Below are 24,409 nucleotides of genomic sequence, written 5' to 3'. Positions count from 1 at the left end.
AGACCAACAGAAGCGGAGACAATACACAAGCGCAGAGGGTCAAGGAGCGCGACGACTTTTAGATGCAGAATTGGCGAGGCTGGAGGGCTGTTTGGACGCGATATTGCACGGAATCTGCAAGATTAAAGACGGCGCTGTTAGCGGCAGGGAAGCTTGGCGTGATGCCGTTCATCGCGAGCCCTAGAACACGCGGGACCGACGGCCAGCATGTGCAATGACGAAAGGCAACTGGCGTGGTGCTCAATTGCAGCTACTCTACATAATTCTGAGCTCCGCGTGCACCCTCGAGTTATGCCGTGCATGCAATTCGTATTCGGTCGCTTCCTCTCGCAGCCCACAAATACATCACGGCCCCTCCAGTTTTGCTCCACGTGCTCGTGCACCTCACATGGCCGGCTTTGTGCGTCATCGCCATGTCCGGTCGGGATAGCTGGGCAATTCCGGGGTTCGCACGTGAGCAGCTGCTACCCATAGGTGGTACCTAGGTACCAGACAACGAGTCTCTGTTATCGTTATATCTCAAATACCCTCCGGGACGCCTCTTTATCAGAGTTTTCGTCCTCTTGCTGCACCGCGCGTCTCAACATATTCATGGATGGATTCACCGCATCGCCTACGCCGCGTTTGAGTGCCTCACCGCCAATTACAAGGTTGCGCGTATCCATGTCATGCTTCATCGTCGAAACCAATTCCCGTTGCACTGATTGCGAAAGATGGAAGACGGCGTTCACTACGGAATTATTTACTTGGGATAAATAGCTTCCACCCGAAATATTCTTGTTGGCAGTGCAGTAACTGAACAATGCACGCGCACCACGGCGTGCGCGACTTGATGACGCGAGCACGACTGCGATGCAGCAACCAAGTCAACACGGCAACTAGAACTGTCCTAAGCGCGTGTGAGAACATGAATCGATGGCAGTCTTTGTAAATCACAGCTTGGAGCCGTACCTGCCTACATCCATTGTCCTATCTTGACAGTTCACGACTCAGGTGTGGCATATTGTTAGTGCAAGATGCAGTCTGCGAGCAGGCCATGGGCGGGAGCTAAAGCACAGCTTGATTGGCATCGGCGGCCTGGTAGCTATCATAGCTGTCCTACACGGTGGCTACGAGAGCGCATTGAGCGTTTGAGTCACGACAGGCAATGCGGGTGGCATCCAATTGCATCCCCCAGAGCGGGCAGCCGTCGCCTATATGTCGCAGTGGGTGCCTACAGCGTGCGCGTGTTTCTAGAGGGCTTCTGGAAGATAATAAGCCCCAGGAAAGCTTGCCTCGATCCTTACCAGTGACTGCCCTGCCCGCCATCCCACACTCGTGATCCCCTCCCGCACCAGTCCCCTCTTCCTGCGCATCCTCACCGCGCTTACTGCGACCACAGCCACAGCCTGCAGCGTGCAATTGCGTTCCTTACTCCCCAATACACTCTGTTTAGACCTCACCTGTCCACCTCGCTGCCCGTCTTGCCGCTGACGCTACGTCCGGACCCTCGCAGCTCTACTGCCTCCATCCCTGCACGTCTCGCGACCGACGTCAAAGAGCTGCGCTTGACCCCTCACCACCACCGCCCTCATGTCCCTCCCTCCTGACTACTCCAACGAGATCTCCACCCTCGACCGCGAAATTCTCAAACACAAGCCCCACGACATCCTCCAGTTCTGCGCAAACTTCTTTAATCGCCGTCTCGAGTCGCAGCGAACCGAATATCTGCTGTCGCAACAGCACTCCAGTCCCCAGGGCCGTGCCGAGAACACCTTTCCCGGCAACAACCCCTTCAGCACCTCCCCCAGCAGCGGCAGCGGCTTCACCAAATCCACAATGCAGCGTCTCGAAGAAGAGGAGGAGAACGACACCATGACCTCCCCCACTGCCTCGACCTTTGCAGCCGTCGACTTTAGCAGGTCCCGCGGCAGCAACAACGACTCGGGTGCGAGCGCGTTTGGCGACTTTGGCGGCTTTGGCGGCTCCTCAAAGAACAACATCACCCAAATGCCGCCTCTTTCAGGCGAAGGCCAGAACTTCCCCAGCAACTACAACACCAACAGGCGCACTTCCGTCTCTGCTGAGTCGCTCAACCCCGCCTCGAGTGCCGCCGACAACTTCACCCCACCTTTCCACCAGAAGACGCAGGACCAGCTATCGCGCCTCAAGTCTGCCGTCTCAGGCAACTTTCTCTTTTCACATCTCGATGACGACCAGTCAGCCATGGTGCTCGGCGCGCTGCACGAGAAGCCGATACCAACAAAGGGCATAAAGGTCATTCAGCAAGGCGATGTGGGAGATTACTTCTACGTCGTCGAAAAGGGCTCATTCGACATTTATGTCAACCAGTCGGGTAAGGTTGAGGGTGGTTTGGATGGTGTTGGCAGCAAAGTAGGCACCGTCGGACCCGGTGGTTCTTTTGGTGAGCTAGCTCTCATGTACAACGCTCCCCGTGCCGCAACCGTCACCTCAACAGAGCCATCTACGCTCTGGGCGCTAGATCGCATTACCTTCCGTCGCATCCTCATGGATAGTGCCTTCCAGCGCCGACGCATGTACGAAGGCTTCCTAGAGGAAGTTCCTCTGCTGTCCACCCTAACGCCCTACGAGCGTTCCAAGATTGCCGATGCTCTCGAAACCAAAAAGTACCCTCCTGGAACAACCATCATTCAAGAAGGCGATGTCGGCGAGTCCTTCTTCCTCCTTGAATCCGGAGAAGCCCAGGTCTTCAAGCGCGGCGTAGACAGCGCCGTCAACCAATACAAAAAGGGCGATTACTTCGGCGAGCTGGCCTTGCTCAATGATGCTCCTCGTGCTGCATCAGTCATCAGCAGGACAGAGGTCAAGGTTGCAACGCTCGGAAAGAACGGCTTCCAGCGACTTCTCGGCCCTGTCGAAGGCATCATGAGGCGGAACGATCCCAGCAAGGCTGCTTTCGAAGGCGATCACGTCGATCCGCTGTCTACGACTTCATAAGCTTGACATCATAGGATATAAGAGGACAGGATGCTGCACCCATACGAAAGGTGAGCGGCAATGTTTGCACAGACAGAAGACCAGGGCGTGGACAATGTTGGCCCAGCATGGTGCTGTCACTCTTCGGCGTTTTCGCGTGTATTCCTATACTTCCTACTGTCACTAAACATCGCTTAATGTCATGGAAGAAGGTACGAATTTCTTGGAACGAGGAATAGGCTCTAGTTACGAGCTGCTCTGCTACCTATGTTGCACAGCGTACGATATCATGGTTTAGACTTGTACTTTATGTTCCAATCGCGTGCTGCTAGAAGTTGTTGTCGTGTGCTCTGCCCTCAGCCATGTGATGTCACATAACTGTTGTCGTCCGTGCGTTTTCATCCGCCACGACCACAGGACGCCAGAGCTCCTTCTCTTCACCACTACGCCTCATGATTTTCACCCGCTTCAGCAACTCTAACGTGGCAACGACATAAAATCGAAATTGACAGACAGAAAGACATAATCCAGCGTGAAAACGTATTGGAGCTCGCAGAGTACACCCCTGCTCTACACCGCCCTGACAAATCGTCATGCACAGTCATCGTGGCGAGGCGTTCGCCTCTGAAGACATGGATGTCCAATTCGTTATAGTGCATGTGGACGGTGACTGCCAGATACGACGTACAGAATGTAGTTTCGAGGAGATTCCAATGCGATGCGCACATTTACTGACGGAGGTTTAGGCGATTGAGCGTGAGCGACCCATAGCTTGCAGCTCTCTGCCCATCACCCGTTTTCGAGGGATGCCTCTCTAGAACGACGTCTTGTATGCAGACTGCTCCACTCCTCGTGTGTATTAGCGAGAGGGTAGCACTTCAAGCAGAAATCACAACACGCTTCGTGCCGTCGACGACCCACCTTCATTACCTGCCGAGGTATTTCTCCTTACAGCTCTTGTGTTTCAACAAAGCAAAGAACGGCCACTCCGAGCAACTGCTGGCAGACGCAGGTGTTTATAAGTGGTAACTCACGCTTCACATCATCTGAAGTAGCAGTGATCTACTATACATACTTTTCTGGGGAAGCAAAACGTCATGCGGCACGGCTTTACAGCCACCACATCCAAGACTACGCGATTGCCGGTCCAGTACGCAGCATCTTGCATGCAAGATCGCAATGTTCAAACTGTTGCTTTTTAACGATACAGGCACGGCACACGCGCCTAGCTGATAACCTAGTAGTGGGTAACCACCCCTGCATTTAGGGTGACGTCTTCGAATGATCAACGTTTCTGCGATTCACAGTTTGAGCTACAGTTACGATTGGATGATGCGACTAGACAGGCGGTCTCCAAGAAGCTCATAGCGACCCAATGACCAAAAGCCGCTTCAGTCTCCATCGCGTGCACCTGCAGCTTACATGCAGTGACTGGGGTGCGGCTCAACGCTAAGACTAAACTGGGAAAATGGGTTCATTAACTACAAGCATGATGGGGCCGCTCGAACGAAACTTCGTCTTATCGTTGTGCTTGAAAATGAATCCCTGGACCAAGTGGGCGCAACGAGACGAAATCGACATTCGGATCAGACATGAGAAGCTGGTAGAGTACACGATGTCCCATTGAACGGTACTTTCCGAACCTTGCATGATCACAACGGTTCTTAGTTAGGACTCTTGGCATCATCAATGGCTATTGTAGCGGTCTGTATGCCGTGACAGGCCTGTCCACGTTCCCGGCGCTCGGTCCTCGACGATGTTGCTGCATGCATCAGCCACGCACTACGTTGAGGCTGCTCCTTCCCTCCCGCAGCGTTCTGCGGGTCAGGGAGCTTAGGATGCACCTCGGCACTCCTACGGAAGGGTGGGCGTTCACCGCATTCGCCAGGGAGAGCGAATATGCTCCGCTGTCTGGCATCTGTTCGGGTTTCGTTGTGGCAGGGCAGTCATACCGGCGTGCGCGACGCACGTTGATCATGAGCATCTGCAAACAGCATGTCCGCCTTGTGTATTGCTTGGTCCATTTTGGATCGTTGCTACTGGCTCAGCTTAGTTTGAGGGTGGTTCTTGAAACATGGTCTTCCATTCACAGTTGCATGGGAATAACCGAAATTCAGATGGGCAACGGGCCCGGTTGGAGTTCCACCGCTGTCCCAGTGTGGCTATGGCATGTGGCTTCAGGGAAGGTTAGCACTGATCTGAAGCATCGCATACGGTACCTGGATCTTACGTTATCGGTCGACTGCCTACACGTCCCTCTACCTCCATCACCCAACATTGCCAGCAATACATAATGTCTGAAGCAGCATCGGTTCAAGTCGCTTCACAGTTCTGGAGCAACTTACACCTTCTGATTTTCTTTACGACATGGCTTCATCCAGCGATCCAAAGCCAACCAAGAAACGACCCAACCGCCAACGCAAGCCTCCTCTTGCACCAGGCCCTCCGCTCCAATTTGTTGTCGCCAGTCACCCAGATGACTTCAAGACTGGAGGAACCATGAGAAGAGTACGGTCACATGTTATGTATACACATCGTGAAGGGTTATCGCCTACGGAGACAGGTGGCAGCCGAGAAGGCAGCAGGACACCCGTTATCACGACTCGCACACCCAGCCCAGGAACAGGCGATTCTCGTAACATAACACAGGTAGACACTCCACAGGCGCCTGTAACCGGAAGGCGCCATGACACTGTATGGGAGCAGGATCGCTATGAGTTTCATACACTATCACCTTCCACACACCCTGTGCGAGTGCTTGCCGCTCGAATACATTCTGCGATAGCCGAAGCTTCAGCTCATAGCACGCCTCCAGTCTTCGAGGGGGTCTCTGGATATCCTTTTCCAGGTGTCGATGCATTGAGGCGTGAGCCTTTCAATGAGTTGAAGCGCGATTGGATCCGTGCTACAACCTTCTACTGCTACGGTACGTGCGCATTATCTCTGCAAAATGTACCCACTAACGAATGCAGACCAAGCTTGGATGCAGTATGTTTGCGGCAATCACCTTTCATTCCTCAGTCATGTACACGCTACACTTGTCTATCAAGACCTTGATGAGGGCCTGTTATACGACAGTGACCTTACTGTGTATGCGAAAACCAGGGTTCTAGGATTGTTTCGCGGCCGCTTGAACACCGATGATACCACCATTATTAGCATACTTCATATGCTTATCAGCGAGATCGGAAGCCCCGACGAAGACGCGTTTGGTGTACACCAGGATGGCTTGGTGACCTGTTTGAGGAATCAACAGGACGGACTAGGTGCCAATATTGCGACATTTATGACTTTGTGAGTAAGCCATACTTAGATCTTACTATCGACTAATATTATTGAGGGTTATGCTCACCTTTGCCATCTGTCGAGGACAAGACGTGTCCGCAGAACTCACACCACGAGCGTCTTCTGAGGCCTGGCTTGACCACAATAATCCCATCTCGCCGCTTTTAGCTCCCCAGAATCATACGCCGCCTTCATACCGAGTCTACTCCGCAGCCGTGACTGATATCATATGGAAGATGCAGAGGTGTACCAGCACATTTCTGGCAAGATGGAATCACAAAGGAGAACCTCATATGATGTCAAGCGGTCAGTTGGCATTATGCGACACAGAACTCCAGGACATATACTCTGACCTGCTTTTATTGCCTTCAGCCGAGGACGATCACTCGCTAGATTGGGTCTACGAAAGCTGTCGAATCGCCGCCTTGATCTACTGTAGATCGATAGTTCATGGGGCAACACTTGTGGAATCGGCAAACATTATGCACGCGGGCATATCTGGATCTAGTACTGAAAGCGGCACACTTATATCAGCTTTACACTCCGCCCTTGGAAAGACGAAAGTCCAGACCTGCTGGGGCTCCGAATTGTCTGGCGTTTTCCTCTGGGTAGCTCTCGTGGGCGCAGCAGCATCTCGATCCCCACCGCACTCCTCTTCAGAAGAGACTTTGCAAGCATCGGCATGGATGAGGAAATGCTTTGCGCTCTATGCAGTCAGGGCGGCAGTATCAGTCCCTTTCGATTATGCCGACGCCACAATCCACGCCTTACGCACGATGCTGCAGGTCCAACGGTACATCGCCATCAAAACCGGCCTGAATCTCGCTCACTAGTATCGTCGTATGTTTCCATACCTCTTTGCATGGCTTGTTTCCTCGCTGCTCTTCTGTACTTTATCTGGGCATTTTTTCATTCGGAGCAGTTATGCTTTACTGGTCGGCTGTCGCAGGGCGACACAGATCCAGTGGTTGTTTGCATCTTCTTGGTCACTTGTTTAACCAAAGTTGGTATGGGTAAGCTCGCATTCTGCAATTCTTCATATCATTTTCGGTCTTGTATTAGAATTACTTGCTTCTAGTCCGTCATTGAAGCACGGTGCTTCGAGTCAAATTCCATGCTGGTCATGTAAACATCTCCCACCCTTTCCTTACTGTCAACTCTGACTTCAATCAAATGATTCCAAATCGTCAACCCGGATGTAACAGTGCATGGTCATACTCCCGGGCCGACCGGAGTACTTCTGATGTTCGGGCAACAGCCGAAGAGCGTCATGCAGCATGTAAGGCTGAATCGGCTGCACTCCACCGTTCGTGCACCGTAGCCAGAACCACCAAACGAGGAACCGCACGACACGCGACAATGGTACCAACTCGCTTAAAGCGATCATGTTCATGGTACAGTCGCAGTCAGCTTCTAGGCCCTACGTACCCCTGAGTTCCATCAACCAGTAACATGATGTTGCGAACCCCCACGGTCAGCGTGGGCTACACCGTAGGAGTAGCAGTATGTAAACGAAGTCTATCGGTTACCCTGCGGCTGGGTGAACAGATTACTAGCCACATACACCGCCACAGTAATCGACTATAGAATTGCGGCACGATCTTACCTATCGTTTCTTACACCGCATGTTGGTGAACCGTAAGGTCGTCGTCTCGCTGGCGCGAAGCGCGACACCGATTATCACCCTTGCCATGGCTTGCCATGCCATATAGGGCTGACAGGGTATGGGATCCTTCTACCTAGCTTGTGGCGGGCTGAGCTGCTGCGGCTCGCGGGTTGAGATATGCAGCCTTGTGGGGCAGGGCAAGCTGTGGCGGGGTTTTCGTCCGCACCCTGCTCTTCAACCCATGCATACATATCACGATGTCGGAGCGCTTGCTAATCACGAAGAGTTTGGAGACGTCATGGTCAAGAGGCTTATGGCTGATGACGATATTACGGCCGGTTCGTCGGAGCACGCCGAAGACGGGGATAGGGAATAAGGCGGGCGATATGGTGAGCATGTAGACATCATGCGCCTGCTCTCATCAACTTACATGGGTTCATGCAATCCTCATGATCGGCCATTACTTTGATGACAGCCTGCGGAATCAGAAAACAAAACCTGGACATATATGGCAGTGGGAGACCAATAAAGGCACTGGTGTCCGTTATCTATACAACTCTCCAAACAGTCATCACCTTGCCAACTCACAAAGTCTAGTGGTTGAATAAATGTGTGAATTTTACTTACTCGCTATGCAGATAACCCCATTTTCGCGAACAAATCAAATGATCTTTACGCCTAGCCCATGCATATGTACGTCTCTCACCTCCTTTGCGACCTCAACTCCCCTCTCTTTCCATCAGAACTCAATCACAAAGCATCCCAACCCTCTTCAAACATCGTCTTCTTGACCTTGAGCTCCTCAGCCCCAAGATACAATGGTCTGACAACTTGCATCGACCCAGTTCCGAGTTTGACACTCTGACCCATAATGATACACTCACTAACACCATCGATAGTATCCGTCTTACCCCTCGCGGCTGCCTCGAACAGATGATCCGGCGTCTTCTCAAACGATGCAAGCTGCAAGACGGAATCACGCGTCTTCTGCAGACCGAAACGCGTGATACCAAAGACTTCACCCTTGAACGTCATGACATCGGCCAAAAGCTGCATGTGACGAGGATCAATGTCCATGTTACCCATGACGTCGCCGATTTCACGCACGATGGTTGCGCGGGCAGCTTCGATGCCGAGGACGGTTTTGACTTCCATGACGTGATTGGACTTTGTGCTGTAAGGTTCTATACCTGGGGTGGTCATACAGTCGCTGAGACCGTAGCCTTCTACGAGGAGTTGACATTCGTATTGACCTTGGGCGTTGGGGCTGCTTTCCTTTTTGATGATGGCTCGGGAGCAGTCTGGGTAGCCCTTGATGACGACGTCGGGGATAAGTGCCTTTACTTGTTGGACGCGTTCGAAGAATTCTTTGTGGTTGCGTGTTGTCTTTGTAGGACGCTTCTTGGCCGCGTTGGGGTCGGGGACTTCGACGCGAATTATGGATGAGGATATGCGGACTTGGGCGCCAGCTTTACCCCATTTGAGGGGTTTGTGGGCGTTGATCGCCGCGGCGATCTCGTGGGGCTGGACGTCGACGAAAAGCTGGTTGATGGTATCCCAGTCGATGCGCATAGCAATGTACGCGCCGGTAGGATGCCAGACATCTTCAACATACGAAATGACGTCGCGAAGGTAGGTCTTTTCGACACGCGCTTTGACGATTCGCGCCGCAGATTCAGAGACCTTGTTCGAAAGGTCGCAGGCGATGACAGGTGTTGAGATGGTGGAGGAGGCGTTGATAATCTCCTTGATACGGGGCACACCTTGAGTGATGGACATACCGGCGACACCAGCAAAATGGAAAGTCTTCAGCGTCATTTGCGTTCCGGGTTCACCGATAGACTGAGCACCAATAGCCCCGACAGCGTGACCGGGCTGTACTCGTGATCGATGGTATTTAGTTAGACAGAGTGTTATGAAGGCGTCCAGTGCGCTATGTGAAATCTTTGCAATACCATCGGCAAGACTGTACTTCTCCGCATCAGCTGCTGACTGTTTCCTATCCTTTCTGCCATCCGGTTGTACCACCCCGAGGTAAGCAAGGGTAGTCTCAAGCTTCTTTGCCTTCTTGAAAACGTAGTCTTGAACCGTATCGAGGAAGTCACGCATAGACTCCTTCTGGTCGATGCCAGCGTCGGTCCTGTCGCGATACTCCAGCGGCGTCACACCGTCTAGCTTGTACCTTGGGTACTTGTTTCGTTCGGTGTTCAGCCTTGCTTCTGTGTACTCCTTGACTTCTTCAGGCGTCAATCCCGATTCAGAGTTATCCCAGGTCGATGTGACGGCATGTGAGAATGTCCTGTCAAAGTGCACAGGTTTGGCCTTGCCCTCCATGTCCACGGGATCGAGGTTGTCGTCTCCATACTGGAACTGGACTACAGTTCCAGACGAGTTCCGGACAGTGTCATCGTATTGTGCAGAAAGATCTTCCAGTGACTTCATCAATCGTCTACTCATGTAACCAGTCTCGGCGGTCTTGACAGCTGTATCGACCAGACCTTCACGACCACTCATAGCGTGAAAGATGAATTCGGATGGTGTCAGTCCCGAGAAGAAACTGTTACTAACGAAACCCTTGGACGCAGGCTGACGAGCGGCTTTGGGAAAGTGGGGTAGCGTTCGATGGTGGAATCCATCAGCGACACGAGCACCGCCAATCATTTGTTGTCCGACGGAAGCAACCATTTGAGAAACGTTAATGTTGGATCCCTTGGAACCACACTTGGCCATGAGCAAGGGCGAGTTCCATCTGCTGAGCTCTTCGAAACAAATGTCACCAGCCGCTTGACGAACACCGGACAAGATACCACCTATCCTGTTCTCCATTGTCTGCTCTTCATCGCAACCGGGATCGCGCTGCAGCTTTCCCTCCTTGAAATCCTTGATCAACTTGTCGCACTTGGCGTAGGCTTCTTCGACAAGGTCTTGCTTCTTCTTGTTGAGCTTCTCTCCAGGAGTAACGTCGGAAATACCAAGAGAGAAGCCGTTGTTGGAAAGCCATCGCGCGGATAACTTGGACAATCTGTTCATGCCTTGGACGGCGTGGTCGGGGCCGAAATCTCGCATCATGACATAAAAGACGGAATCCTTCTTACCATCACCAACAGTGGCCTTGTCCATGACACCGCACATGACTTCGGAATTGCGAATAACAAGGTAAGCATCGTTCTCGTTCAGATCAGGAGCCTGGTCAGGGGTGTTCTTGAACTGCTTGCATGCAGCTTCGAGGTTGATCAGCACTCTACAGCCCTTGTATGGCTTCATCAAAAGATTGAAAACCTGCTTTCCAGTCCAAAGTGCTTGAGGCTTCCATACCACAGGAGGCGGAATGTCGATAGGGTGCTTCTTTCCTGTATCTGGATCAAAAGCTCCTTCTCCGTTGAACATGTAGTTTACGATCTGACAGAATGTCCGTCGATCGTAGAAGTTGTTCTTGTTACTTAGAAGGTATGCTGCAGTAATGAAATCTTGGATAGCTGCGATAATTGGTGTTCCGTTCTTTGGGGTTGCAAGGTTGTACTTGACGCCCATGAGCTCTGTAGCTTCAGTTCGCGCCTCCTCGGTCTGTGGTACGTGCAAGTTCATCTCGTCACCGTCGAAATCGGCATTGTACGGATTGCAAACACACTCGTTCAATCGGAATGTCCTCCATGGTCGTACTTTCGCTCGATGACTCAGAATACTAAGCTTGTGTAGAGACGGTTGTCGATTGAAGAGGACAATGTCGCCATCCTCAATATGGCGCTCGACGATGTCGCCGATCTTGAGTCGCTTCGAGGCGCCCTCTAGTCGCTCACCGGTTGTGTCGAACCGCGAAAGACCGATAAGTGACGTCTTGCTAGGCTCCTTGTTCGGCCCTTGATCGCTAATGATGTAGTTGGCACCGGGATATCTGTTTGACCCGTTCTTCACAAGTCTCCTTAGCTTGTCGATGTTGTATCGTGTGGCCTTTTCGGGGTACGTGAGGTTCTTCGCAATGCGCTCTGGGACAGCGACTTCGTCAATGCTCAAATTTGGATCGGGTCCAATGACAGTACGTCCAGAAAAGTCGACACGCTTTCCGGAAAGATTTTGTCGGAAACGACCACCCTTTCCCTTCAGGCGCTGAGAGAAACCGCGCATAGTCTTCTGCAAGCCTTGCTGTTTCAGACCAGGCGCGTCGCTGTTGATGTACATGGCTATCTGCAGCTGCAGGAAATCCCACTGCTCCATTAAGATCTGAAGTGGAAAGCCTCGCGCAAGACCGGCGCGTATTATACTGCTAATCTGGCAGATGTCTCCAATCTTGTTCGTTACATCGTCCTCGGTGGCGCCACCTTCCTGCATGACTGACGGACGCAGCGCCACGGGCGGTACAGGCATGTACTCCCAGATCAACATCTCAGGTCGCGCATCCTCGGGTATCATGGCTAGCAGCTCGCAGTCCTCCGGGGAGATCTTTTTGAAAAGATTGAGCGTCCTCAGCGGATGCATATCGTCTACAGCCTTCTTCAGGTGTTTGTCTAGGTCTGGGTTGGCGGATTTGGCGGCATCGAAGGACTGGTCAAACTCGATCTTGCCTGCCGGTGGCTTCTTCGTCTTAGCCGTGGATCGGTTGAAGGCATCGTATCGGTTGTGGATGATCTTGAGCGGATGGCCGGGTACTTTTCTGACGGTACCCTGCAAAGCGCCGCAGTACGGGCACGTCTTCTTCTTCCTGCAGTCGTCGAGGATCTTCTTGGTGACGGCGCCCTTTCGCAGCGTGTCCATGTCTGGCCGGCGCATACTGCGCAAGTATCTCCGCCGCTCCACCTCATCCAGCAGTACGCGCGAGCAATCTTTGCATATACAGTTCAGCACCTCGATGATGTGCTTCAGGTATCCGACGTGGAATGCGGGCAGCGCAAGCTTGATGTGGCCAAAGTGACCGTTGCACTTGTCCAGGCCTTCGCCGCAGGTTCCGCACTTTCCCTGCTTGCTCGATATGCCCATGTGCGTGTCCATGGGCCCGTTGGCCGTGAGGGAGCGCGTGCCGTCGGCGGCGGGCTGGAGGTCGTAGACATTGCGGTCGGAGACTTCGAGGACGGCCTGGTTCACGATGTCCTGGTTGGAGCTGGAGAGTGTTACTATGCGTCTTTCAGTAGAGTTGGCACAGTGGTGTCCTACTAGATGCCGAACTGGATGTGCTTGATGCGCGCGGGGATGCGGTCCACGACCTGCTGCTTGGCCGAGGTGCGCGGCGCCTCCATGATGGCGGGGGTGGGTGTGGTGGGTTAGAGGGGCGAAGTTGATGCTACCGGGAGTCTTCACAGTCGTTGTCTTGTCGCATAGTCGTCGCGTCGTGAGTCATGTTCGGGGGCGACAGAAGCCAGAAGCAGCAGCAGCAGCAACTTTCTCAGTCGCGCCTCTGCAGATTTTGGGTGGGGGACCTTCCCGGAGCTAAGCCGCACTAATGCTGGCTAATGCGGGCTGATAAGCTGATAGTACCCCGGAAGGCAGTCGTGACCACGAGTGCAGGAGCATCACCGCCCGGTCGCTGCCTCACCCCTACAACTCACTCTCTGCCCCGCCTATAGCGACGGTAGATCTTGCTGTGTCTTGCTGTGACGCCTCTCTATTACCGCTGTCCTCGCCCCTTGCAGGCAAGCACCACAATCATTATATACATAACACTGGCCGCTGCTGCCTCTTGAACCACGGTACTACCTGCGCAGCCATCCCCGCTCAACTCCACCCCGCCCTCACTTATTGTCTCTCCCAGACCAGGCTGTCTACGCGTCACCGTCTGGCAAGACCACTGCCCCTCATGACTTCGAGTGAGCTTCCTCCTCCACCCTCTGCCATGTTTCGCTCCCGGCTCACTGACCTGCCAGTCTTCCGCATCGTCCTCAGGGATACAAAGCGCTACGACACGTACGGGACCCGTGAGTTTGATCTGCCACTCAACGCAGAGTTCCCTATTGGTCGGGCCTCGAGCAACATCTCCAAGAAAGACCTCATGGCCGCGCCTCACAATGCCTACATCGACAGCCCTGTCATCTCCCGCCAGCACGCCGTCCTGTCCGCCAACTCAACCAGCGGCGTTCCCGAAGTCTATCTTACTGACAAGGGCTCCATGCACGGCACCACCGTGAACAACCAAAGGCTGCCTGCCAACAAGCCAACCAAGTTGAAGGTTGGCGATGTGCTTCAGTTCGGGACTGACGTTAACCGCAACGAGGGTACGTCCTCTCGTAGGCCCTCCACACAGCCCCTTGTCCAAGCTTCTGAGCTGACACTACCTTGCACAGAGTTCTTTGTAGCCCGCACCTACACCTTCGAGTCACAACTTTCACATCCATTCTCTCTCGGCTTCACTGTCCCTGACCCTGAGAGTGACGACGAGGAAGTCGCCGAGCGTCGAGGCAGCCAGATCGATCCCTTCGTCATCGACGACTCAGATGGTGCTGAAGATCAGTCTGAGCAGGATGACCAGGAGGTCACGATGATGATGGAGCAGGTCCTCCACCAATCTGAACCCGGCCACTCCTTCAGTCCCGCCCAAGAAGAGTACCCTGAGTCTGCGATGCGTACTACAGTTGTGGACCAAGACTACAATGAAGAGGACAGACAAGATGCGGGTCTAGTCTGCGACTTCACCCCACGCCGCGATGATTCGCTTGTGCCTGCCAGCCCTAACGCATCCAGTGATGGGGAAGACGACGACGCTATTGGTACCGACTCCGACAGCCAGGCCGGAAGCATTGGTAGCTCAGAGATGATGTCTGACTCGGAACCAGAGATCGGGGATTCCGAGGATGAGGATATGGACGGGGCTGACCATAACAATCCCACCGCATCTTCTTCCAACAAGGAGAACGAGCCTTCTGGCAATGCCGCAATCCCTTCCACGGCTCAGTGCTCTATGCAAAACCCTTCTACTCTTTCACTCCGGGATGTCTATATGTTAGACGACGTAGCCAACGGTCAAGCCTCGCTGCCACGTATCCACATGTTTGGCATGCAGGGTTCTGACAACAACTCCATGTCCAACAGCAACGTGTATGCAGAGAGCGCACCTCCACCTCTTCCACCACGTCCTTCGACTTCCAGAGCAGCACCTTGGTGCAACCCATCCTATTCCGCATTCTCATCGCAGAGCGATCTCCAGGATTGGTACTCTGCTGAGGACATGTCGCAGCCGAATTACCTAGGTACAAACTTTGGCGACAGACCTTCTCTGTTCAGTCCAGCGCCTCCTCCTCCAATGCCAGAGTCCTCTGAGACTCGTCTTCCCATGTACCACTTCGGTAACTGCGCTAGCCAGGCAGTCCAAGCCAACCGACTTCAGACACCTCCACCCATGCCTGTATCAGATGTCGAGACCTCCACACCACTGCAGCCAGGTCGTCGGACCAAGGTCTCCATTGAGGAAATAGTTGAGGAGCAGCCGCCCACGCCTGAATCTGTAAACAACATGAAGCGCAAAGCTGATGTGCTTGAGGCAGAGGAGCCTGCAGTAGCCTTGGATGAGACACCTGAAGTCATCATTGGTACCGAGAGTGCACACTCAGAACCGATAGTCGCTGTTCCAGCCGCCGATGTCACTGCCATCCAGACAGCTGCAATCATCGCCCAACGTCCTAAGAAGACCCCTCGCTCGGTTCTTAGCAAGGTGCTCAACAAGGCTACCTACCCTCTGCTGGGCGCCACCGGTGCGGTCGTTTCTTTCGCTCTTCTTTCTACTCTTCCTGATACCTTCTTTGCCTAGGCTGTGACGGGCGCAATGCCCATGACAGTCCAGCATCTTCCTTCAAGGCGTACAGGGTGGGACCAGGCGTACATGGTGAGGCGATATTAGGATCATGATATCAGTGGAGCATGTACTGATTACGGCGGTCAATACTGGTGGCGTTTCGAGTAACGCCAGAAGAGTCGGATTCTGCGCGCTATGGGTGGTATATGGTTCCGGTTCGGGCGGCGTCCTGACGTTTCGGCTTTATGACACGCCACCATGAATAGCTACATTTCCTTTTGTCATGATAATGAGATATATGCCACGAAAGACACAATTCATGTAAACTGAGCGTAGCTTTCAAGTGATGCGGACGTTTTCCGTAGGTTCGTGTGTTATCTGTCACATAGCTGGCTGTGGAAATTTACCAAAAACGCTTACCCTCAAACGGTAAGGCGCGAGAAGCTTGACAACGACCTAGTTTCCATACAACTCTCGTTCACAAGAACAACAACAATTTGGAGAATACAAGCTGCTCCAAGAATTGATCAAGACCCTTTCTCACTTCATGTAGTTTATTTGGAATGCTGAAACGCTCTCAGGGCTACATTGATCGCTACCGAGTAATCCCAGCCTCATCTATCATGGCCTACACTAGCGGCCTTACTCAACTGTACAGCATCTTCGTTGTCTTTCTCAGGCCGCAGCAGTACGCCCATCACCCTGCGCCTTATCTTTGTTGAGATGGACGTCCATAGTGGCTTGTATATGGGTACACTAGCACACAAGATGGCGGTACATAGGTGAATAGTCGTCCAGAGTTCTGCTCGATGGAAGTAGACTGTAAGGTATCAGTAAAGCGCCATAATCCGCGAGTTTTGGTATACGTACTCTCACGAGGATCTACAAGTTCCATCCTTTAGAGCGCTGATAACAATAACGAACCCCCCAGTGCGAATATAGATGCGACGCCAATCTTTGCTCGCAGTGGCATTTGAAGAGTGAATGCTGTTCGAATGGGCAAAAGGAGGATGGCTACATCTGTGAGCACATCTACGAGGAGGACAGAAAATACCATCGCTACCCAATTCCCGCATTTTGCTCCATCATGCTGTTCTTCTGGTAACCAAACGAGCTTGAGCGGCCGGCAGATGCGTAGTAGGGCCACGATGGCAGATATCAACCAGGTCGATGTGAAGGCTATGAGGCCTAGCGATACATCTCGATGGAAATCGCTAGCGAAAAAGATGTGGCGGTAGAAGAGGAGGATCGATATCTTGCATGTATACTGAGCGGTCATGGCAAGCATGATCGCTGCAAACATATCCTTCAGTACAATCAGCAGACGTCAGATACAGATGCGAGAGCGATACTAACCTTGCGGTATACCGGCGAAGGCACGAGAGATTCTTCCGTCGCTGTGACCTCTATGTCGTCTACATGGGAATGCCTGAAATTGGTAAAGAGCTCTACGACAATTAGTAGACATCCGTCATCTGCGAGCCAAGAGCCTTGCCTTGTAAGACGGTCGCAATGGCGCCGTAGTAAAACAACAGTGTCAGAAGGATGAACATGTCATCCGCTCTGATGCCTTGTTTTGTCTTCATCTTGACGCATATGCGGGTGGCGACTGCGACGCCTGCGATTACCCCGCTGACGAGATGGGCCATAAAGAGTTCGGCGTGGTGGGAACTTAGACCGAACATGATGGCGATGAAATTTCAAACATGGCGGCGTCCGTAGTGACAGAACTGTGAGACCGATTCTAAGGCGATCCAAAAAGGGTAGCAGTGGCGCAAAGGATGCGGTATATATGCAATCAGCGGAATGTAAAGAGAAAGTGACTCAAGTGTAGATATTCCAGCCCACCCAAGTGGTGTGACTGGTAGAGTTGAGATTGAGAAGCAGTGAAAGAAGCCGCTTCTGATAAGTCTGTTATAGAAAGGGTTTTGCAAGTAGAGAGTGACCCAACGCGTACGATGGGTGCAACTATCAGGGCGCGCCTTCCAAGTGACCGTCTTTACGTTTGTTGATGTAGATAGAAAATTCCCGCAATCTCATCCCTGTCACATTCACCTTCTGTTCCTCACTTTCACTATCCGCTTGTTGTTGGCTCTATAGAATGTTGGCTGTGGTATAGATGCGACTTGTGTTGTAGTCCAAAGCATAGAGATTGCAGAGCAAGGCTGACCGGGTGGCGCCATGCATTACCTAGATACATTTATCGTCAGTAACAATGTACTTGTAAGTGACTCGTCTAGTCGGTTGGTCATCGTGAACAGGAGGAATCCAATGACTTGGTAAAATCTTGCAGCTACATATATATGGCGTGTTACTGCGATTGGGAACACCTTTTGTATAGGACATGGTACATTTTGCGAAAGCTGTGACTTGATTGCTGCAGTAGCTGTAAGTGTTGTGCTTCATGAGCAGCAGTTGAGTCTCAAGAGCAACAAGAACGGCAGCACGCTGTTTATATACCTACGATGCGTCACAAAGACTGATGTGCTTTATGTGATGCAATGCTTATAAGTGGCCTGGTAGAAATCTCCTCTTATTCGCCTCTGCCCAACCCTTATCGTGTGCAACTACCACCTCAACCTGCACTTGTCCATCACCTTCCTCTTTCACATTACCCTGCTTCAAGAACCTTGCGATCTTTTCGACAGTAGCTGCTGCCGCATCGGTGTCAGCGTGTACACTTCTCAGGCCACCCTTTCCATCGTCATAGAGCGCGATACCCTTCTCGCCACTCAAGATCCTTGGGTCATGACAGCAATCGCCGCCGAGGTACACCCACTCCTTTGGTCCAATGCGAGCGAGAACATTGATGTGTCCGAAAAGGTGGCCTGGCGCATCGATGATGTATAGTGATCCGTCTCCATAGAAGTCTATCGTAGCAGGGAAGCCTGCCAAAGGTTTCCACTCGAGTTCTGCCAGTTGGTTCTTGAACGCTCGTGGCCCTTCTTCCTTACGGACTGGAGGCAGCTCGCTCGTTCGATCATCTGGCAACTCATCGGGATTAAATATCTCAGCTGGATAAAGAGGCCCACCACCATTCGCAAGAAGATGCATAGTTCCACTTCCGACGACAAATTGCGCTTTCGTAAAATCGCTGGGCGTGCCAACGTGATCCCAATGCACATGACTCAGCATCACGGTGTCCACTTGTCTTGGGTCTACGCCACCTCTTCGCAGACTTTCGGCCACATCTGGGCTAACACTAGTTGGCTGGCGTTGAGCGATATGATGCTGCTGCGCTTCTCGGTAGCCGGCAAAATCGCGTTTGAGACCGAGATCAAAGACGAGATTGGATGAACCATGTCGAATAAGAAAAGAGAGGGAAGGGACTGTTGCACGCCTCTCCGGATCGGCATCTGTAACGAAGAGCTTCTCAGGAAGTGTGAGCTGACCGGCTTCCAGGGCTGATATGGTAACATATGTTTGAGTAGGGGCTGGTGCTGGAAGAACGACGATACCATTACTTAACGTCATGATGGACGACACAAGAAGGGTTTGGCGGGTTCACAAATACTGAAGATGCTGAAATGACGCCAAAGACCACATCGTGATTGGAGAAGCCGCTTGCCTGCATCTCATCCTGCAGCCCCACCCCACCTCTTCACTACCCCGCATGCGGGGTTAGTTCTTCTGACAGGAAGATCTGCGAGACGTTTGAGCGACTATAGCGTGCAATTATACCAAAGAACCATAAGCAAACGCAAACTCGCTACGTTGTGTCAATTTGGCAAGCTTTCAACCCATGATGTCTTTCACTCAACCCAAATCGATGCAAGCGCAGTATCTGGAAGCGTATAAGGAACCATACAAGCTGAGATCGGTTCCAATCCCTCAGCCATCTGAGTCGCACGATATTCTCATTCGCGTGGATGCTGCTTCGTATTGCCATACCGACTATGTTCTTGCAGAAGGACAGATGCCTGGACTGCCGAAGTCGTTCCCACACATTGGATGTCATGAGTTCGCCGGAACGGTAGTGTCGCACTTCGAAAGCCCTAGCAAAGAGGCTAGCACATTTGAGGTCGGTGCAAGAGTTGGCGTACCAGGTCGCTCATTCCATGCTTGTGGTGACTGCTTCGAATGCAGGAACGAACGCGTGGAAGATCCAATCGCGATGGATGAAGGGGGTTATTCGGTGAACTGTATCAGTGCGGAGAACAATGGGCTGAGTAAAGACGGAGGGTTTGCGGAGTATGCTGTGGTAGATGCAAGGCAATTGGCACCCATACCAGACACTTTGACAACAGTGGAGACTGCGCCGCTGATGTGCGCTGGTGTGACTATCTATGGAGCGCTCAAGAGAAGTGGACTGAAGGCAGGTGACAGAGTCGGTATCCTGGGAGCTGGTGGTGGTCTTGGACACCTGGGATTACAATACGGCGTGAAGATGGGTTACAAAGTGCTGGGTATCGAGGCAGCAGACGAGCCCCTAAAGCTTGCGCAACATGTCGCTTCAAGACTCGAGCCAGGGCCGTATATCGTAGATGCCAGGAAAAGAAAAGCAGCCGACGTTGTTCAGGAGATTGGTGGACAGGACGGCAAGAAGACTCTTGGTGAGATGGGGCTAGACGCAGTGATCGTGTTGCCCGAGAGCCAAGCAGCCTTTGACTACGGCATAACACTATTGAAGTCACATGGAACGTGTGTCGTCGTGTCATTCCCTGAGAAAGGGTTTCATGTCAACTCGCGAGACATTGTCTTTCGTGACATCAGAATCATCGGCAGCCTGGTAGGGAGCAACAAAGTGCTTCGTGAGATGCTAGAATTCTCTGCAGAGCATGGTGTTCGCGCATTGTCGACTTCGTTCCCCTTGGAAAAATTGAACGAGCTTGTGTCTGAATACCTCAAGGCCCAGGGTGGAAAGCTGGTAGTGGACATGTCTCTTGAAGCGTAGATCAAGTAACGGAGTGTGTTCGCGCCACCCATCTCTACCAGCATAAGAAGACTTCTTTGCACCTAATATAGTGACAATAGAGTACCGTGATGGGGAACCAGGGTCTAATCCAGGAAATAATCGACCTTCGACTTGCCAGCTTGAGTCGGCTGCTCACCCCGACTCGAGCATATCAGCGTACAGATTGAGAGAGCTTCCAATCACATCAACTATGGCCCACGTTTGTGAGCCTTTGAAGATCATCGCCCAGACCCTGAGCACTCCTGCGCTTAGGTGTCGCGTAAAGTTGGGCGATTCGGGCGTAACGTCGGCTGGAATGGCAAACTCAGTCTCGTCCAACATGCTCTTCACTATTGCAATAATTTTGTGCTCGTCTTCCGTGACCGGCGGGTCTGCTTCTTGTACTGATAGCGCTTCAAGCCATTTGCTCATGAGGTAGGCGCACTCAAGCGTACACAAAGAATGTTGAATGCTCCAGATGAAAGACTGCGTCTTAGCCACAAGACGGTATCCTATCTTGATAGGTATGGAAAGTGCGTGAGCCGAGTGCAGCACTGCTCGTGTAATTTTCGGTGAGCGCCTTATCGCAGGTCCGGCGCGGAAAGCATTGGCAATTAACAAAGGATCCCTTGTTTCTAAAGCCCTGCCTGCTGTGTCTACGTATAGACGAATGTACGCTAGGCGGAGTAAGGCTGTTGAATTGAAAGCAACAGGACCGTTCTGCGACATAGGGTCCAGTGAAGACTCGGGGTTTTGACGCCAACCAATCTGCCAATTCCGCAACGCGTTCTCGAGCGATGTGACATCCTCTGTGCTGAGATCGCCAGGCCCTTCAAAACGGCAGCGAGCCACTTGTCGTAGGAAGAAAATATGCTGTATTAGAGCATGAATCAGAGCATAGTTTCCAGACGAGGAGTTACACTCTGTAACATCCCTACCATCTTTTGTAAACAAACGTTTTAGTGCATCCTGAAACAGAACTTCTGGTGCGCTTTTTTTCCTCGCTTCCCTCCACAAAGCTTCTGTAGGTGCCTTGAACTCTGCTGCACTACACGGTAATGGTAATTTAACCTCGCTCGTTAGCATGAAGGGCGGAATGTTATAGACAATGCAATGTAGGTTAGAAAAGCCATAAACAATAAACTTAGTCCTCTTGGTCGTTTCGCGGCGGACCCAATCTGGCCAGGATATGTTCTCTTGAAGGCTTTCAGTCTCTAACCCGTCGTCTCGAATTAGTGTAGCTAGGATGCTCTGGATTGCGAGCGCTTCTCGGAGAATTTCTTTATGCTTGGCCCAAGTACATAGTGCCATCAGCAGAAGTAGGGCTTGCGCGGTTTGCATGAGATCCTCTCCAAGACTAGGGCCATTAACGTCAGATGGCAGACCCAGAGGTCCCGGAACGGAGTCCTTTCGATGGGGACTCTGCGCATCATTCTGTTGGTTCTGTGGTGACGAGCGATCCGACTCAGAATAATGTTGAAGCTGCACCAAACGCGAATCGCGCTTCCTGATACGCTGCGTCGCAATCGCTTTGCTTACGTTAAACAGCTCAACACCCTTTTCGCCTTCGAAGGTATATTGCGCACCGATAGCTGCTATTGCTAGGAGCAGCTCAATGGAGCATGTCTCCACTGACATTGTGGGTATGTGAAGAAAAGGCATGTGCTCGTGGAATCCGTTGATATATGCAGCGATATACCTGCACAGGGCTAGGCGGGTGGGTAGGACAAAATCGCTGGGTATGACAGTAGAAAACTGGTGAAGCATTTCGATGATACTTTGCCGGTCCTGATGTGAGATATCTGCAAAGGACCGTCTGCGTGAGGGCTGATCTTCCGGTTGCAAAGAAGGGAATCGAGAACCGAACCGCGATAGCGAAGGTGGCTCCTCTAATTGAGTAGGTTTCCAGCCAGGTGTAGGCGCTGTTGTTCTGTCTGGCTCGGTCAAAGCTTGCTGACCGTAGCCAAAAGAGTCTGGCGAGAAGAAAGGCATGGGCTGTTCGGTATTAATCCAGGACGCAAAATGATACGAGTTTAGGGGTTCACTATCAAGAAACGAAGTGAGACTGTCGAGCGACTCGCCAAACGTCGACTCGTAGCTCTGACCAGAAGGCTCTGTAAGCATTGCTGAAGGTGGAACTTCCACCGACGCAGCGATAGTTCCAGTATGCGAAGGCATTGGTGTCTGCATCGCATCATGCGATAAACGGTTTGCCATGTTACCTTGCAGAGCTTGATACTCGGCTGCCATCGACAGTGCTGTCAAAGAGTAGCCGCTATTTTGCCCAAAAGTCAAAGAAGCATGTGACATTGTTGGCTGGTGTTGAGACGATGGCATATCCAAGACTGCGGGTGAGGACATCATGCTGGGTATCTCTGGCACTGGACGTCCAGCATCGAAGCTCGACCGCATTCGCTTGTGCGGCCGAGTTTCGACCGAGCTGTATGTACTCTCAGCTGGGGTATGCTGATGATTCTGCTGGGTAGTCTGCTCTTTGCGATGGGTAAGTCGTTCATGGCGGACGAGCAGGTCACTTCAATGCAGTCTTTAGCCGACGCTACGCATAGATATGAGCGTGCCATACCTGCGTGTGAACGAATAGTTGCATTCTGAGCAGCTGAAGGGCTTCACACCGCTATCTTGATGCATGTCAGAGATAGCTTGCGATACGAATCGCACGACTTACGAATTCTCTCATGGCGCTGCAGATGCTCGAGCCTAGCGAAGGCCCTTTGGCAGTGAGGGCATTGGAAACGCTTTTCCTTCTTCCCAGGCTGAGCTTGCGGAACTTGCTCTTTGCTGGTAGCGGCTTCCATCAAAGACTAATGCCGCCTCTACCACTTACACAAGACCCAATCGCAAAAGGCTTGGTATGTGATACCCAGATTTTGGAGCAGCTTGAGTAGCCAGACGGAGGTTGGAGACTGCAAGTGGTGTTCGACAAGGTCGGAGAACGGTTGTGGGATTGTGGGGAAGAGACGGGAGCGCGAAGACGCGACGGTTCATATGCGGGGTGCTGGAAAGAAGCGGGATAGCGACCAATCATCACGTTTGTGGCATGTGCCCACAGCCCGAGGTTCACGTATCATGATGAAAAAGATTGGACGCAGCAAGGGTTATCGGACAGTGTCTTGTAAAGGGGAAGGTACTGTGAATGTTCGTATGTGTGTGGCTACAGCGATCATCGTATATGTCATCCCAACCCGGGCCGGATCATCCCGGGTGCCACGTTCCCAGCCACCTCCAGGGCTGCCACGCGATCTGACGCGACGCGTTCCTACTATCATCGTCACCAATTGATCACCACTATGCCCTCTCACTCCTGTTGCCCAATTCTCGCGGCATCTCGCCTTTCTCTGCCATGTCGTTTAGGACCTTTTCAGCTGTTTTCATGGCGTCGACGCCAGCTGGCACCCCACAGTATGTGGTTGCGTGAATGATAGCCTCGCGAATTTCGAGCTCGGACAGACCGTTATTTCTTGCCCCGCGCACATGTACAGCAAGTTCAGGAGCGCGGTTGAGCGCCATGAGCATGCCGATGTTGATAAGACTTCTTTGCTTCTTGTCGAGACCTGGCCGCGTCCAAGCGTAACCCCAGCACATCTCAGTAACGAGCTCCTGCCCAGCTCGCGAGAATTCTGTAGAACCATTCTCCAGTGCACGGTTCACATACTCGTCTCCCACCACACTTCGTCTCATCTTCAGCCCCTCATCAAAAAGCTGCTTGTGTAGGTCGTCAAGCTTGGGGTCGGTCGACATACTGGCGGTGGTACGTCTCGATATGTGAGGAGAATCGATCTGGCTCGGGCGAAGTTAGCTTGTTCGACTTGCTCAGAATGAGTATTTGAAGAAGAGAGAAAGATGATTGTTTGTTGTCTGTGGTTTCTCAGTATCAACCCTGCCTACCTAACAAGATATCATGACTACCCCGCGTGGGCCACTTCGTGGCCGGCCTTCGGCCTTTACCCCAAGT

The 24,409-nt window shown here is 52.3% G+C and overlaps 9 protein-coding genes across 9 annotated transcripts; 4 read left to right on the top strand and 5 right to left on the bottom strand.

The window, feature by feature from the left end:
- The first annotated feature begins 1,432 nt into the window (after positions 1 to 1,432).
- CC77DRAFT_318307 (camp-dependent protein kinase A regulatory subunit) lies at positions 1,433 to 3,169 on the top strand. Its single transcript, XM_018531237.1, has one exon. It carries the CDS (start codon positions 1,573 to 1,575, stop codon positions 2,956 to 2,958), a length of 1,386 nt encoding a protein of 461 aa, XP_018390812.1. The 5' UTR covers positions 1,433 to 1,572; the 3' UTR covers positions 2,959 to 3,169.
- Positions 3,170 to 5,460: 2,291 nt separating this feature from the next.
- CC77DRAFT_926508 (hypothetical protein) lies at positions 5,461 to 7,055 on the top strand (the record flags this gene model as incomplete). Its single annotated transcript, XM_018533933.1, has 3 exons — positions 5,461 to 5,863; positions 5,910 to 6,231; positions 6,278 to 7,055. 3 exons carry the CDS (start codon positions 5,461 to 5,463, stop codon positions 7,053 to 7,055), a joined length of 1,503 nt encoding a protein of 500 aa, XP_018390811.1.
- Positions 7,056 to 8,426: 1,371 nt separating this feature from the next.
- CC77DRAFT_980593 (beta and beta-prime subunits of DNA dependent RNA-polymerase) lies at positions 8,427 to 13,181 on the bottom strand. The gene is made up of 2 exons (XM_018536063.1): positions 12,974 to 13,181; positions 8,427 to 12,920 (listed from the first exon to the last, which is right to left on the bottom strand). Exons 1-2 carry the CDS (start codon positions 13,054 to 13,056, stop codon positions 8,579 to 8,581), a joined length of 4,425 nt encoding a protein of 1,474 aa, XP_018390810.1. The 5' UTR covers positions 13,057 to 13,181; the 3' UTR covers positions 8,427 to 8,578.
- Positions 13,182 to 13,323: 142 nt separating this feature from the next.
- Positions 13,324 to 15,831, top strand: CC77DRAFT_318185 (hypothetical protein). Its single transcript, XM_018531234.1, has 4 exons — positions 13,324 to 13,506; positions 13,569 to 13,623; positions 13,681 to 14,028; positions 14,098 to 15,831. Exons 2-4 carry the CDS (start codon positions 13,614 to 13,616, stop codon positions 15,555 to 15,557), a joined length of 1,818 nt encoding a protein of 605 aa, XP_018390809.1. The 5' UTR covers positions 13,324 to 13,506; positions 13,569 to 13,613; the 3' UTR covers positions 15,558 to 15,831.
- Positions 15,762 to 17,227, bottom strand: CC77DRAFT_1076802 (hypothetical protein; the record flags this gene model as incomplete). Its single annotated transcript, XM_018529251.1, has 5 exons — positions 15,762 to 16,362; positions 16,413 to 16,424; positions 16,467 to 16,848; positions 16,899 to 16,971; positions 17,094 to 17,227. The coding sequence occupies 5 exons, from the start codon at positions 17,225 to 17,227 to the stop codon at positions 16,157 to 16,159; spliced, it is 807 nt and encodes a 268-aa protein (XP_018390808.1). The 3' UTR covers positions 15,762 to 16,156.
- Positions 17,228 to 17,857: 630 nt separating this feature from the next.
- Positions 17,858 to 19,150, bottom strand: CC77DRAFT_318168 (Metallo-hydrolase/oxidoreductase). Its single transcript, XM_018531233.1, has one exon. The coding sequence runs from the start codon at positions 19,014 to 19,016 to the stop codon at positions 18,048 to 18,050; it is 969 nt and encodes a 322-aa protein (XP_018390807.1). The 5' UTR covers positions 19,017 to 19,150; the 3' UTR covers positions 17,858 to 18,047.
- Positions 19,151 to 20,512, top strand: CC77DRAFT_318167 (alcohol dehydrogenase-like protein). Its single transcript, XM_018531232.1, has one exon. The coding sequence runs from the start codon at positions 19,285 to 19,287 to the stop codon at positions 20,434 to 20,436; it is 1,152 nt and encodes a 383-aa protein (XP_018390806.1). The 5' UTR covers positions 19,151 to 19,284; the 3' UTR covers positions 20,437 to 20,512.
- Position 20,513: 1 nt separating this feature from the next.
- CC77DRAFT_318215 (hypothetical protein) lies at positions 20,514 to 23,116 on the bottom strand. Its single transcript, XM_018531235.1, has one exon. The coding sequence runs from the start codon at positions 22,846 to 22,848 to the stop codon at positions 20,590 to 20,592; it is 2,259 nt and encodes a 752-aa protein (XP_018390805.1). The 5' UTR covers positions 22,849 to 23,116; the 3' UTR covers positions 20,514 to 20,589.
- Positions 23,117 to 23,573: 457 nt separating this feature from the next.
- On the bottom strand, positions 23,574 to 24,343 carry CC77DRAFT_1016356 (4-carboxymuconolactone decarboxylase). Its single transcript, XM_018524202.1, has one exon. It carries the CDS (start codon positions 24,193 to 24,195, stop codon positions 23,743 to 23,745), a length of 453 nt encoding a protein of 150 aa, XP_018390804.1. The 5' UTR covers positions 24,196 to 24,343; the 3' UTR covers positions 23,574 to 23,742.
- Positions 24,344 to 24,409: the final 66 nt, after the last annotated feature.

Source organism: Alternaria alternata, assembly GCF_001642055.1.
Source record: "Alternaria alternata strain SRC1lrK2f unplaced genomic scaffold CC77scaffold_2, whole genome shotgun sequence".
Lineage (NCBI taxonomy): Eukaryota > Fungi > Ascomycota > Dothideomycetes > Pleosporales > Pleosporaceae > Alternaria > Alternaria alternata.
Note: the sequence above shows the minus strand (reverse complement) of the source record. Positions and strands in the feature narration are given on the sequence as shown.